A 16,653-nucleotide genomic window follows, 5' to 3' on the forward strand; every position below is an offset into this window, starting at 1 on the left:
ATGTGTATAAACAGTGTGAATATATTTCCATTTCTCATGAGTGAACAGGAGAAAACACTATTAAAGTGCCAGGGAACCAGGTGTAATCGTGTAATGCCAAATTTATGTTACAAAAATAAATAAGTTTTATTTATTCATATTGGGTTCCTCCTCTTTCTCCACCCCCGTCCCTTTGGAGAGGGAGCGGGTTGAGCCCACCTAATGTGGGATTAAATATATGTATCTTTTGACTGTAAATCTGTGTTCATGGGGCTGGTTTGTCTGTTCTGAGGGACAAAAAACCCGAGTTTCCAGGTGAAAAATCCTCTACCTCCATAAGAGACTGGCTAACTCATCTTTGGTCGAGAGAGAGAGACCAGATAAACGTTCCTCACATCATGGAAGGAAATCAAACCCAGGTCTTTCTGACCAAAGGTCTGTCTATACTGACTGAGCTATTCACTCTCGCCATAGCTCAGTTATTTAATAAAAAATTAAATAAAAATTATAAACAATTCATATGGCAATTACTTCCCGAAACTTGGAGATATACATGCAGCCGGTTCGATTAAGATTAGAGTGATATTGCAGGATTTCATACTTCAAGAAATAGTTGATCAAATTAGATCCAGATCCCATAACTTGGTGTTCTTAGATTCTGATATTAGCACAATGGCCATTCTGCCCAAAATAGCAAAGCCAACATGAGCAGGATACTTGATAAACACTGGGTAAGTATAGCAGAGTCAATTTATCATTAGTAGATGGTAGGAAAGAAGGTAACTTTCATGATGGTTTGAATGTAGTATTTGCATTGTATTTGCAGAAAATCCTTGCTGTTTGTTCCAGAAGTTCATTTAAGGTAGGGTGTGAAAATCCTGTTAATACCAGATTGTAGTCTGGCTGTAGGATAATAATCATCACTTATGTTCTGGATGATGGTTTCTTTATATCCATTAGATGGCAGCATGATTCTTATTTTACTTAATAGTTCTAATAGAAAAGAGCCCAAAGAACAAATTATGTGCTCTGTGTATAAGACTTTATAATACCTTTCTTTTGTGAAGGATGATGATGTGAAGCTGGGTGGATATACCTGCCATTGAAGGAAGGGTTCCTGTAGATGGAGGTATATCTAGCAGGTATATATATCCACCCATCTTCACATTATCATCGTCATCATCATCCTTCGCAATGGGTATTATCAAAAATCTTGTGCACAACGCACACATATTTGTTCTTCAGACTCCCTTCTATTAGAAGAATTAAATAAAATAAGAAACACATTGTCATGTGATAGATATAAAGAAACAGCCATCCAGAAAATAATGTTACAAGGATTTCCATCCCCTACCTGAGGTCCAGACTTCTGGACATAAGGTAGTAAAAATAGAAACAAGAATTCTCCACAAATACAATCTGTATACTACTTTCAAACCAGCACAAAAGTTATCTTCTTTCTATCGTCTATCAAAGATTAATTGCCCCTCTATATCTTTACCTAGTGTTTCAAGTAGCTTGTTCATATCGACTATGCTATTTTAAGCAAAGCCATACTGCTAAGATCAGAATCCAAGAACACAAAGATCACATAAGATTTCCAGAATTTGAAGGTTCACTGGGATCCAACAAAGATGTTGCACTACAGTAGATTTAAATTCAGTTGTCTGTTCTTTGAAACATGTGAAACCCTGCATCATTACCATAAATTGTTCATAATTTTGTTGGTTTTTATTTTTATTTTTTTAATTTTTTTTTATTTTTAATTTTGAAATACACAACTATTTTGGTCACCTAGAACTTTAATAGTATTTTCTCATCTTTTGAATGTTGTAACCAGTTCTTTTACTCTCTCCCTGAATGATGCTCATGTCACAGTTAGCAAAATATATGGGATTTGTTATTCTAATTAATAAATTCTAATTTCCATTACATGTGTCAAATCATTTTTTTTAGTATTATTACAACTTTGTGAGGATTCTGAAAACTATCTTTCACTCAGAAGAGGGTCATCACTGAATCGCCAAAAGACAGTCATCATTTAAGCTGTGTGGCAATTACCATTGGCTTCCCCAAGAAGGATTCACAATGTTTTAGGGTTCTCCCAACCCTGAAAAAAACAAAAAAAAAGAAAGAAAGAAAAATGCATACATTCACTTATTAGATGTATATACTGAACATAATTGTGAACAACATATCCCTGCATCTGTCCCTGTGTTATATAAATTTTATTTGCTAAAAAGCATAACGTGTTTTCCTCCTTTTCCCAGTTTTAAGAAATGCAAATTTATTTTTGCTGAGTAGTACACTGGATTATACTTATGGATGCCATGTTAGGGCACTTAGAAAAATTGTTGTTCAGTGAAAGATTGAATACATATAATCAGGGAAAGTAGATATGAGAGAGTGGATGCATGACAATGTAGACACATGCACTAAGGCAAGAGGTCAAGATTGTTATGATAAAGAAAGTGTGAGAGAGAGTGGATAATAAGGAAAATATAATGGCAATAGTTTTGTCAGAAGAAAATCAGTGGTTGTTCTATTGGTGTAAGAATTTCATTGATGAATCAATGAAATTTGGTTCATTAATGAAATGATGCTGCTTATATGAACCAATTAGGTTTTAAGAGTATCCTGAATAAACATCAGCCTTGTGGTTATCATACATATTCACTAATGCAGAAGCATCAGGAACAAAGATAAGTTTTATCATTTTTAGTAAACGAAACTGGACCAAATATTGACACTAGTGCGACATAGCTAACAGAAGAGGATATTGTTACAGAAATAGAGTATAATGAGTATAGTGTATTTGGAAAGGATAGAAAGGATAGGAGATATACAACTAATGATTTCTGAAGGATTAAAACCAACTAGGGTAATATTTTGAATGATGGTGGCAGTATAAGTAATACACACAGTATGTTCGAGGCTGTTTGGTATAAGGTAGAGATTAATGAATGGTCTCCCTCAATAAATCCTTTACTCCCTGGACGTCTCAAATAATAATAATAGGACAGAATACTTTATCCTATTGTTGCAATCCACTTTAGGCCATAACCATCTAAAAGAGAGAGAGAGAGAGAATCATGAACTATAGGTTAAACGCCAAGTTAAATCTTATGCATAGAATGTATGCCTATGATTATGGGTTATTGCAGTTGTGGGGATATACACTGTAGATAGGAGAAATCTTTACATATGATGGAAATAGAATTTATAAAATTACCTTATATATATATATGTGCTATCTACCAATAATTGTTCAGACACCCCTGTTATTTGAGAAGTTATGGAACATTCCAGGTTTGTTAATAACATAAAAACCAGTGTGCAGATAGTATGAAGCAGTATTTCATCATAGCAGTTGAATATAGGTGGTATGGCAACACGACGTGAACTCAGTAACTTCGAGAGAGAGGTGTCATTGTGGGCTGTCACATTGGTGGCATGTCCATACATGTCATTTCCACATAACTGGAGCATCCAAATTATGATGGAAATAGAATTTATAAAATTACCTTATATATACACTATCTACCAATAATTGTCTGGACACCTCTGTTATTTGAAGTTATGGAATATTCCAGTTTTGTTAATAACATAAAAACTAGTGTACAGATAGTATGAAGCAGTATTTCATCGTAGCAGTTGAATACAGGTGGTATGGCAACATGATGTGAACTCAGTAACTTCGAGAGAGGTGTCATCGTGGGCTGTCACATTGGTGGCATGTCCATATGTGCCATTGCTGCTTAACTGGAGCATCCAAAATCAACAGTTGGCAATGTGATCAACAAATGGAGATGTTCTGGCATCACTAGTGCAGGAAAACACCCAGGGAGGCTGCTGAAAATGACTGACAGGGATAGGAGGGTGTTAAAACAGGTGGATACAATCGGTAAATACCATCTGTGATAGTTTCCACAGAAGAGCAGCAACACACAAGACCAACAACAACAACAACAAACAAGGCGGATCTTTTGGCCTGGTGCAAAGAGCATGTGAACTGAACAATTGAACAATGGAAAACGGTACTCTGGAGCAACAAATCAAGGTTCACCTGTCTCCAGGCTGTGGAGGTAGCCTTGATGAATGCTTGTTATCATGTGCTGTACCCACAGTAAAGTTTGATGGGGAGGGGTAATGGTGTGGGGTACATTCAGCTGGTTTGGAGTGGGACCACTGGTCATCATCTGTGGTTCCATGAAGGCATCTCGGTACCTTGGTATTCTGGATAATCAGGTGCTGCCTACACTGTGGAGTTTTTATGGAATGGACCCGTGTTACTATCAAGGCAGCAATGCCTCATGCTACAAAGTTGCAGCTGTTATCAAGTGGTATGAAGAGATGGGTGTTAAATGACCACCTTGGCCTGCACAGAATTCTAATCTCAACCCCATTGAACACCTGTGGGATGAATTGGAGTGGCGATTGAGGTCCAGAGCAGCATGTCTTCGATCTGTTGCTGAACTCAGTGCTACTTTAATGAAGGAATGGAGACAAACTCCACCTCATGTCTGCCACACATTGGTGGAAAGCCTACCTCAAAGGATGCAAGAGGTGATCAAAGCCAAAGGTGGACATACTCGATATTAGGGTTTGCCTGCTGGTTTCAATTGTAAATCGCTAAAGTGTCTGGAAAATTATTCGTGGGTAGCGTGTGTGTGTGTGTGTGTGTATATCAAATAGATCAATATATTGATCCCATACATACAGGTAGAGGAATCCATAACACATTAATACCACACTTGAGATACAAGAGGTGAAGTTGAGAAAGAAATGTATGGGCATTTTTCTTCAAGAGTTGAAGGTTGTAATTATGTGGGAACATTTCATAATAAAGACTGTTCCAGAAGACAGAGATAGGTGGAATAAAAGAGGAATAGGAAAAGCAGATTCAATGTGTTTTGTAGTTGTACTGAAAAGGGAAGTTGGGCAGCTGCTGTTTTTATTTCTGCAGGGACAACAGAAAGTGGAGAATGACGGTTTCCTGTTTGCTGGAGCAGTGATCATGGAAATTCCTGCAGAAAAGGCACAGCTGAAACAGTGCATCAGTGAAATAAAGGTTGAATTGAGATAGGAAGGTATCATCTGTGAGCTAAATTGCTGTCCTCTGAACAACATTTAAAATTCTTAGGGAAGTGTTAGGTGCACCATCCAAACATGCAGATGGTATTTTAAGGATAGGTTGATTCAGGATTTGTACAGAATTAGTAGCTAGACAGATGAAAAGTAGCAGCTTTGGCAAAGTGAATGCCTAGTTTTTTAGAGGGCTGTGAAAGCTTTTTATGTAATGTGTTTATGCCAACAGAGTGGAAGCAAGTGTCTAATGAGTGTCATGTGTTCCTGCCATGATTTGCATATTATTACTGTGGGTAAGGGATGCCACAGTTGTTTTCAAAGAAGTGCAAAAGTGAGTTTCTGTAGTGATTCTGGTATATTTTGCTTATTGTTTGGTGTGATTTGTTGGAATTTGTTTTACTGAGTTACTAAGGGATAAATACAGCATCTGTGCTGTATTAATGGAATGAATACAGCACAGAAAGAAATAATTAAACAGTAGGTTTAATTATTTTGATGTCTACATCCTATTTTATTATGAGAATAAACTAGCACCTAAGCCTAAATATATGGATAAGCATTTAAGCAGCATGCAATGGAAGGAACTCATTGCCACAAGAATATTGGAACTAGTGTACTTTCCAGGAAAATGCTTCTAGTGAGAATCTCCGGCAGTAATCAAATTTAATTAAAGCTCCCATTCCCATTCAAGTGTCATCTCCTATCTCAGAGGTTGACTACCATGATTTGACCGATGGTTAACTATGGGCGTTATGGCATGTTGTGAGGACCCTATCTCTTCCACATATTGTAAGTATTCATGGCTGTAAATCTATGTGCTCACAAGGCTGGATCCAGGTCTTTCCGAACAAAGGGCTTCGTCTATATCGACAGCTATGCAGGCTCTAATTAAAGCTCAGGAAGTGTCAATTTTCACTTAAGAAAATTGCATTCTTAAGTTATAACCCAAGCCAATGTTGTGACTACTGTTTCATTAAGTTGCTTGATAGTTACTTGTGTAGAAACTTGAGGTGTGTCTTACTTTATTTTTGATTTTACATTACCCTGCTTTTCAGAAAATGTGTTCTTTGGTCACCAATATGTCACACATTACTCTGAATGTCATCCGACTTCAGGAGTATGGAATTGTTTTATATCCTGTTGTAGATGCTGGTCAGTTTTTGAATCCTGCTGAACAGTGGTATTCAGTAATAACAGGAATATTTTGCCATTGCCATTCCTTTTATGATAAAATGCCATGGATGGGCTGTTGAGGGAAAGAACACGCATTGTACTTAAAGATAGGCACATTATATATTTTGAGAATACATAACAAGCAAAAGTACTTATGTAAGTCAGTTGCTTTCTACAGTCTATTTGGGCATTGTAGAAATTAATTTTTTAGTGTTGTTTGGTTGTCTTTTTTTTTTTTTTTAAGGAGGGGATAGACTTAGTATACCAGATGTAATATTTCTTCCAGAAACATTTGATCTGGTGTGTTGGGTCTTTTTAAGAGTTAGGTTATGATTAACATGTGATGTTCATTGTAACCTTGAAAATATTGCTGATGTTGCATGCTAAAATAAATAAGAAAAAAAAATTGGGACTTTCATCTGGAGGCCATGACCATATCAAGCTTCCTATAAACAAAATTGTGCTAACCAAGTGTTTGAAGTTCATCTGCCACCTAGTGTTACTTAGAACTTCAGCAGTTTGCCCATTAATGCCTCTTAGCTGGACAGTACATACCTCTTGAACTATTAAGATGCTCACCAGTGAGAGATAGAAAGCAAAGAAATTTTATCAGTATCAATGTTAGATTTCTGATTATTATATTAGATTTACGTGCAGCTGAATTATCCAGATGTTATTGTATAGAGGTGCCAGAGCTCCTGTCCAGCACACACACACAAAACATTCATACCAATTAGAAAAGACATGCAGTTAACTGACATAGTACCCTAATTTCATGACATTAATTACTTTGGTATATTCCAAAACAGACATCTAACACAAAGTGCTAACCCTGTCAAGCATTTGTTCATCCCAGAAAGGGAATCGAAGTTGGAGCCAAGTCTGATCTGTATAGAGTGGTGAATTTTTGCATTTATTTGTGCTCTTATGTCATGATACCCTTTGATGTCTGTCTTCAGTTTTTGCAGTGTTCCAATAGTTTTTCACAGTTGATGGTGATTCATACAGGCATAAATTCTAATTCGTTTTACCATTCATCTTTCAGAATGGATTGCAGCTCAATGTATTTAATACTGAAATTTTTACATTTGTGCCAACAAATAGTATCTATTCATTGAAGAATATCAATTTGAAAAGGATTTCTGAAACCAGAAACTTAGCAAAATGAATATTTTAAATATTCATTACATACCTGTTTTATCAATGAAATTTTTTTTTTCACACTGTGCCAATTTGAGTTTTATTACTGTAATTCAGATACCTCTAGTGTCCTAGCTGCTAAATTTCACACAAGTGTAGGAAATAGGATGGTTTAATTCACAGTGTATGTGGATTTAAAAAAAAAAAAACTTTTTGGTATTATTTTGTGCTGTTCATTATTTCCTGATTTGATATGTCTGAATTTATTTGTACAAATCTATTTTTATAAGTTTCTTTATTGCTCTTAATATTGAAACATAACCTAAGCAAGGTGTTATTACAGTACTTTTGACAATTTCTTTTGTTGTTAGTCATTAGCAGTTTTACTGTTAACAGTTTTAACTGATTAATAAGAATGTACACTTTTAACCTCTTTCCATACAGCTTAACGTATTCATTGTAACATTTTTTTTTTTATCTGTCAGAACTTGCATATGCCTGCCGAACTCTTGGAATGGAAAGCTTGATGCTATTTGACAAATTAAAAAAAAAAAGAGGTAAGGTATTTCTTACAAGTGATTGATGATTACTTAATTTTTCCCAGAATGTATCACTGATAAATGGCATAGAGATCTTTACTACTGCACAAAAAATTGTACAGTAGTAAAGATATGTATAATTGTAATTTGCATTTCTTAAGTGTGAATACTAAAATTTCTAAAAAAAATATCTGGACATTAAACATAAAACCCAGACACACGATATGATTATTTTGAAATTCATTTTTTTCAATACCCACAGGTCTATATTAGGAAAGAGGTGAGGATTTTAGCCAAGCATAACTTTTATATTTTATTTTTATTTCTATTCCATCTCTTCTTCCAGCTTTCTACCGCTAAAATATTTATTTCTGTATGAAATTAGCATTATGTCTGAAAATTCACTATACTATCCATATATATGGTACTTCTATTCATTTTATTCATTTCTGTTAATTAAAAAAAAATATTTGATATGCATGTATTGTGCTGTATTTTAAAGTATATAATTTGGAGGGCAGAAATCTAAATTTAATCCGTTGAAAATTCAGTTTTTCATCTCATTAACGAATGAGTTTTCAAAGTCCCCCACATGTAAAAGTTATTAGTTTACATCTGGAATTTATAGAGTTAATAGTCTTTAAATTTCCTTCCTGTTTTTTGAAATAACTATAAAACTTATATTGGTATCATTGAATTTGTAATTGTTTTCTCTTATCCTAATAACAGGATTCAATTTCTCTCTGTAGTTATTAGTCTAGTAAGTTAAGGTTACATGCATCTTAACTTATTGGACTAATGACAAAATTTCATAAAAATAGCAACTGTAAAATCTTATGAATAGCTAAATCATGCATTTATATTATGTCATAGTAAAAGTCATTAAAAAGGGAATAAAACATGAGCTGATAAATCTGAATATACTCGATCAAATAGGATTTTTAAAAATTAATTTAAGAGTGATTATAAAGCCAGTCACATGATACATGCAAAGTATGTATGACAATGCCTGTCATACCTTCTCTTTAATTTATTTAATGTTAGTTTATTGGCCAGCTTCTTTGACAGTGCAAATCATTCTTCCTAAAGAATTGCTCCTCCTACCATGTGTTGCTTTCTTTATAACTTATTCAGCTTCCAGAAATGTATCCATATTCTCTTTTGCCTCTTATTCATTTAAAAATCTCTTTAGTCATCTGAGGATCTCCTTCAAAACTTATTTTTCCATCATATTCCATAATCTTGTTTCTGATATTATCAGGATTTGTGATAATCATATTATATTCATTTATCATCATCTTCAATTCTTGATGTGTTTCCTTATAGAGTGTACAAGACATTATGACAGTGCTACATAATTAAGTTTACATTATTAATAGCATCCTGTGAACAGTTGTCTTCCAAATTCTTCTATTATTTTGTCTGGTCTTCTAACATACTACTAACTGCATCAATCCATCTATATCATAATCTTCCTCTGGGTATTTTTCTTATCTCTACATCAGATGTTTTCTTGAACTTTTCTCTCCTGTTTGTTTAAAATATTCACCCTGGCATGAACAAATCTCATGATGTATTTGACCTTGGATAAGGATGCAAGAATTTTTTTGTACTTCCTGTTTTGTGTTGTATTAGACAGGCATATCTCAAATCAATTTGGCCTGCACTTTGATTGAAACCAAAACTTGCAATGGGGGTGGGGATGTGGTTGTTTCATAATATTTTAGAATCCAGTGATTGAGGGAAATCCTGTATTTTGTTGGCCTGTTTAAATTACTAAAACAGGCATAAATATGTGAACTGACTTAAGCAATGTGAGAATGATTAGCACATATATGAGAGGGAAAGAATAGATGTGAATAGAAATACTTTCATTACAGGCAGAATTACTTATTTATAGTTGTGGCATTATGTGTGTGTCCAGTAAGTTGTTGTGGAGCAGAATGAATTTAAATGTCATCCTATAATCTTTAGGCATCTATGTTCACATTTATGATGTATAAATAAAGAAAAAGATTGGTTTGCAATATGTAGATAATTAAATTATGATGATTAGCTACTGTATACATTGATAGAGTAGTGAATGAATAGGGAGGAGACATCTTTTGAACTAATAATGTGAATCAGATAGTTAATCTATGCTTGACAAGAATTATATGTGTGTGAGTATTGACAGAGCGAACAAATCATCCTGCACAATTTCTTGTGCTTGTTATGTGTATTTATTTATTTTTTTTAATTTCTGTTTCACTTTTTTTTTCCAAACTAAGAAAAATTTTCTTTTATTCAGAAATGATGCACTTTTTTATGTAATAATAAATCCTAGATATGCTAATAATTAAAGATACCAAGCAATTTTATAATATAAGCTAGGTTTTTTAATCCTTTTTTTTTCCCAAGTAAGCAAACATACAAGTAAGTCAAGTTTGTGGCTGCACGTAGTGCAACACTAGGCAACTCATTGTAAAGGCGGAGTAAGCTGTGATCACTTGTCTGTTTGCTTAATTGGGATTAAAAACCTAGCTTATAAAATTGCTTGGTATCTTTAACATAATACATACCCAAGGTAAAAAACTTTCTACATTCTAATAATTTGTTGGAGATCACAAGCTGCAGTCCTTTACTTGTAAGACATAGAAGAATTCATTATGCATAGAAATAAATGGATTTTCACTCATTATGTCTATTGTTTTCAAAAACTAAACAAAAATGTTCCAGTATAGTGAAAAATGTTCTCTCTCTTCGACATCATACTGCATAGAGGTGAGCAAACAAAGCAAAAGTTTTATGATATTACAGTATTGAGACAGTTGGTCCGTAGTGATATACTTAGTGTAATTAGAGAAAGCTTAGATGACCTTCACTCTCACAGACACTATACTGCATCAACTGAAGTGAAACCAAGTAGAAGTTCTATAATAACACTGTATGCAGTTGTCAAAAAACTGCTATATTTTATATCTGCGTCCGCTGTAAGACATCTTAATCTCTATTTTCTATCCTGCCTTGTCTTTGTCATTAACTTTCTTACTATGATCGGCCATCTTACTTGCCGACTGCGGCCATGTATATGCTTACACTGTCTTATCTCTCACGCTCTCTAGTCTAGCAGATTTATTTGTTTATCAACTGCGCCAGCTAAACTATAATTTGAGAATGAGAGTGTAAGACACTACTCAAAGACAATACAGGTTTCTGAACTTGCATGCACATTCCCTGCTTTATTTTAAATTTATTCCTTTCAGTCGGTCATGGCAACTACATAAAAATCGTAAAAGTTACTTGCACACAGGTTCGAAATTTTTTTGGAGATAGTGCATTGACACCTCACAGTTCAGTGTGTTGTTTACAAACTATTTATTAAGACCTAAAAAATATTTACAATATGCACACTAGATATATACAAATTTGTCATTCCTCTAAACCAGGGTTTCTCAAACTGTGTTCTGCGGAATACTAGTGTTCCGCAAGAAGTTCTGAAATTTGTCATTTTAGTTTTCTAAGCATTTTTCATGAATAAATATTTTATAGTAGAAATATTCTGAGGAGAATAATATTTGTGAATATGTCAAAAGGCTCAGACCCAGAATGCCTAATAACATCTGTGTATCGTTAATTTTCACACATCAAAACCTTTCAACATTTGGGAAAGGGAATACTGCTGTTTATGACGGGTCATAAAAATTGCTTGCAAGCGGATTATAACAATGGTGGCATATCCTCTGTTCTCAAAACTGAAAGAAATGACATCTGTGCAATAGCCATTGTCAGTGACTAAGCGGCATATTTTTAAACATGGAAATATTCATGAATTATCGTTAATTTTCACACATCGAAATCTTTCAACAATCAGGAAAGAGAATACCGCCGTTTATGACCGATCATAAAAATTTCCTGCAAGCCGATAACAACAATGGACAGCATGTTCTCAAAACTGAACGAAATAACGTCTGTGTTGCAAATGTCAGTGACCAATCGGCAAAGAAGTATAAAGAAATTTTTTCCACTGAAATTGAAGATCAAGGTAGTCTGTATCTGGTTCTCAGATCTAGTAATACTGAATACTTTCTTCGCAAGTTCGTATTGCAGTGTGTAAGTGCTTGTTCTAAAACCGGAGTGCTGTGATTTTTTTAAAAGTAATAGGAATACAGATTTAAATTCTAATATGAATAAGAGACAAGGCACTTTGTTTAATTTTGGTATTAAGAAATCTCTTATTGAAGGTGTTTGTGATGGAACAGATAGTGAGTCATCCACCTCAAGCCTACAAAGATCTCCAGGATGTACAAAAGGAGGCAAAAACTACCAGCACACAGGAGAAAAAGTCTGCATTCACTCGTAAGTACTTATAATAATATTATAAATATATTGAGTGATCAGAATAGGATATGTCAATGAAAATCAGCACAAATTAATTTAATGATGGTTTATTGATGCTTTAATTAAATTAATTAAAACATCAATTAAATTAAACTTTAATCGATGTTTTATTAATTAATAATTAATAATAAAAATCAGCTAAATTACCAATTAATTATTAATTAATACATTACAAAATAACCAAGGTGTTCCGTGAAAATTTCAGGATTTGTGAAGTGTTCCATCGTAGAAAAAGTTTGAGAAACCCTACTCTAAACCTTGATTCAGAATTATCATAACACTTAACTTCAACATTATATGATTGTAATACACACATTGGTCTAGTCTAATTTAACTACTTTCTACACAATATCTCTCTGGCATATTATATATATTAGACTCACACATTCTATGCATAACTTCAGAAATATAATTACAATTTTCTCCTTCATTAACAATCCTTTGCATTAACCAAAAGTCCTACAGATATCTTCTTAACCTTCATATCATTCACTGTGTCGATCTCTTCCTTTCTGACATCTTGTTATAAAGTCTCCTTCATGTAGACGATCCATGTTGATGATAGCCAAAGTTTTTCTTCTATTCCCTTTGATCATGAACGATAAAATTCTTCAAACACAGACACATCTTGAGAATCCTGAAAGTAGACACGTAAAGCCTTCTTTTTCTTTGCCTACCATGGATTACAGACAAGAGTAAGCATTGAGAATCCTGTAATGAATTTTGCTTACTGCTGGGGTGCCTTATATGTGTCTAGCCTCCTTTGTCTTTACTTTCGTGTGCCTTTCGAACTCATCACATGTTTACCTCCGGGTTTGCTGATGTAATCTTTCATGACTCTTTGTAACTTTTTTCTCTCATGATAATCCTCTTTGTTCTGCTGTTAATCTCACTGTAAACTTGCTGATTCATGTACACATTATGGAAACAAAGGAAATTCCTTTTTACTGAACACAATAACTAATAGGGAATAATTTTTCATTAAACATCTTGCATATCTATTAGTACATATCCTGATTTAAAACCATTGTAATACCAAACATGATAAGTTATGAAATCACTTATCATGAGAGATTTTACACAGTATTTAACTAAATACTGCATACAAGCATGTAGGCATGCCTATTTTCATAATGCAGTTATTGAGTGCAGAAGCGAACTGCTTTATGTAAAGAAAATTTTCAAAATCAAATAAAGATTTATATGTAACTTCAATTCAATTCAAATCAAATTGCATTTCAGATTTTCTATGTTATTAAGACTGTTCACAAATACTAATTTTACAAACAAATTCCACTGAAAAAATTGAAAGTGGCATGCTATATTTATTGAAAACTCTGTAAAAATGCACCTGCTGAAATGGGTTCCCACCTGACACACAACATGTGTGAGACACTAGCCAATGTGAACATGTTTAGTGATCATACTATATATACCCTACTACTTTAGATGATTTCTAACTACACATTCTTGAATGCCAGTGATGCCAAAATCCTTACTAATATTTTAATTTTTTGATACAATTCTGTGATCAATGTTATTACTCCCCTCATTTTTCTTTCTCTTATACCTGCAGTCTGTAGTCATTGATGACCTGTATTATTTCTGACCCAACTGTCAGATCAGAAATCCAACTAAAAGATTTTGAAATATATAAATATCCTTTATCAAACCAACTTCAACTTGTTAAAATTGGTTTGAAGACATCTAATTTCATATTGTTCTGGCTAATTTCTTCCTTATTCCATATAAATTTATTCAACTGGCTCCTCACCATCCACCATACTAGCTTTATTCTGTTATCTATTTCCATATTTAACATGCCTCATTAAAAATTATGCTGTTACTATTTATGTTATGATATTTTGTGTTTGCTTACCGATATGTGTTTACCCACACTTATTTAAAACCCATATGTAATTTCCAGGCTATAGGTTATATTAAGTTCATATCCCAAGTATCATTAAATATTTCTGATTTCTTCCCAGTTTGTTCATCTACACTGAAAACAATACTGCTTTCTCCCAAACTATTGACACTCAAATATTACCTTCACTTATCTTTATCTCTAAAATATAACAAGAGAAATGGTAGTACAAAAGAAACAATGTTTAATTCAATAACTATACAGACATATTTATTTACATTAAGAAAACTGTAAGAGATAATACAGCAATCCCTCAATTAATATGCCTCTGATTAGTGCATTTTCGATTAATGCATCATTTTTTTTCTATACCCAAATTTGATTAGTATGCCTATATACATCTTAAAAATAAATGTTACAAATTTTAAAAATTTTCTATATATGCATTTTTATGACTGTTTTTAAAAAAATCACTCACCAGGATGAAATAATTTAGTTACTGATTTAAAATATTTTACCAAGTTATTTTTTTAATGGTATACTGTACTACACTATTTCTGTGTACACTATGTTCCAAATTTACCGTCAAAATTTGTTGTCTGCTAATAACATAGCATTTTGCTGATCATATCTCGTGCCTTCTTTGCAATTGTTTTCCGTACTTTTTTAGTTTAAAGCAGTACTTTTTTTTCTGGCAGTATGCAACGGTACGCAGTGCTGGCATCTTTTTTCTTAAGCTTTCAAAAATTCACGATTTATTGACAGCAAAATGTATTATAAATATTCTGGTAGATGGTACAGTGTTCACGAATTGAATTTTCAGTTTTGATTACTCATTAATTGGTACCCTGCTTTCCTGTTTCATAGGTTGGTATGCAACCGGAAACAGGAAGTTGTGTTCACTTCCAATTGCTTCCATTATCAGTTCTATATTCACCCTACAACAGGCAGGTGTTCACATGAGTTTTGAATTAATCTAAGTTAAATTAGTGCACTCATTGTTCAAAATGAGTAAAATAAGTAGTTATTTATGCCAGCGCATAAACAAGGAAAGGCTGAAGAAGCAGAAATTGTCGAATCTACTTGTGATCCTGTAAAACAGAAAACTAGCACCGAAAATACATCTGGTGAAGAGGATCACAAAACCAAGACCGAAGATCCACGTGGTGAAAAGGAAGCAGATTCTGATAATGGTTGGCCAGAATGTTGGACACTTTTGCAGAAAAATGACTTCTGCGAGAGAAACCAGTGGCTGTATGTCAAGAATAAAATGTTGGGCTGTAAAGTGTGTCATGATATCTGAAGTCTTGCCGTCGACATGGAAATGAATATTTCAGTGGAGTGGGCAAATGGTAAAATCAGTTATTTTAGAGAATCTCGCAAACAATGTCATTTTTTTCTTAATGTCATTAAGAAAAAAAGATTTGCGATCATAAGGAGAGTGCAGCGCACAAAGCATGCCAAAAAATAAAATCTGAAGCAAAAAACGAAACATTAGAGAAAGTTTTCCTAAATACTTTGTCTCATAATAAAGATGTAACAGGAAAGGTGTTTCGAATTGTTTACAAAGTTGCAAGGAGAAATCAATCATTTAACAAGTTTGAAGACAAAATAAATTTACAGGAACTTAATGGCCTAGACATGGGATATATTCTTCATTCTGCAGATGCTTGCATTAACATTGTGAGCCATATGACGACCTCTATATAGAGGTCGTCATACTGCAGTTGATACCAAAAGCAAGAAGCGATCTAGAGACGATGAAGGTATAGTGGAGGATATGTTAAAAGTGCGGAAGTTACTGTAATAACATTTTCATAGGGAGTACCGGCACCTTTTTTTTTTTCAGAAAAAAAGCACTGGTTTAAAGTATTTTCCAAACCTTTATTTATGAGTAAAAGAATTAGTGAGCAAAAAAGTGAAAGTATGAAAGAGATTCAAAAAGTAATCTCATTTGAAGAAAAACTTGAAATAATAAAGAAAAATGAACAAGGCGAGTCCAGAGTAAAGATAGAATAAGAACACAAAATGGGCGAATCAACTATACGAGCAATTTTAAGCAAGGCTGCCGAATACAAAGAGAAAGATAAGGCTGCTTCAAGTTCATCATGCATGCAGACCACTTGAAATTATAATGATTGAATTAGAGAGACTTCTTTTTACATGGATAGAAGATTGTAACCAAATGCATTAAGTCTCTTTGCAACCTTGAAAGAAGGGCTGGTTAGTTTGAGCGTTTCAAAAAGAGAAATAGCCTACATAATGTTCTAATCACAGGCGAAGTTGCAAGTGCAAATAAGGAGGTGGCTGCAAATAATCCAGAGATTTTGAAGAAAATTGTGAAGAAGAGGGCTATTGTGACCAAAAAAATATTTAATGTCAATGAAACCGGCCTTTTTAGGAAGCAAATTCCTTCCAAGATTTTCTGGCCAAATCAGAGAAATCTCAGCCTGGTTATAAATTCACAAAGTCAAATGAAATTGCTGC

The 16,653-nt window shown here is 33.7% G+C and overlaps 1 protein-coding gene across 2 annotated transcripts in view; it reads left to right on the forward strand.

Annotated features, from left to right (window-relative positions):
- LOC150107797 (huntingtin-interacting protein 1-like) overlaps window positions 1–16,653 on the forward strand; it is a 632,881-nt gene that overhangs the window by 386,235 nt on the left and 229,993 nt on the right. For both annotated transcript variants that reach the window (XM_090392055.1, XM_090392056.1), the window contains one exon: window positions 7,866–7,937. In XM_090392055.1, the coding sequence (XP_090248181.1) occupies window positions 7,866–7,937 (72 nt within the window). The remainder of the gene's footprint in view (window positions 1–7,865; window positions 7,938–16,653) is intronic.

Source organism: Typopeltis vanoorti, chromosome 4 (genome assembly GCF_054136105.1).
Source record: "Typopeltis vanoorti isolate ZY-2024b chromosome 4, IOZ_Tvanoo_1.0, whole genome shotgun sequence".
Lineage (NCBI taxonomy): Eukaryota > Metazoa > Arthropoda > Arachnida > Uropygi > Thelyphonidae > Typopeltis > Typopeltis vanoorti.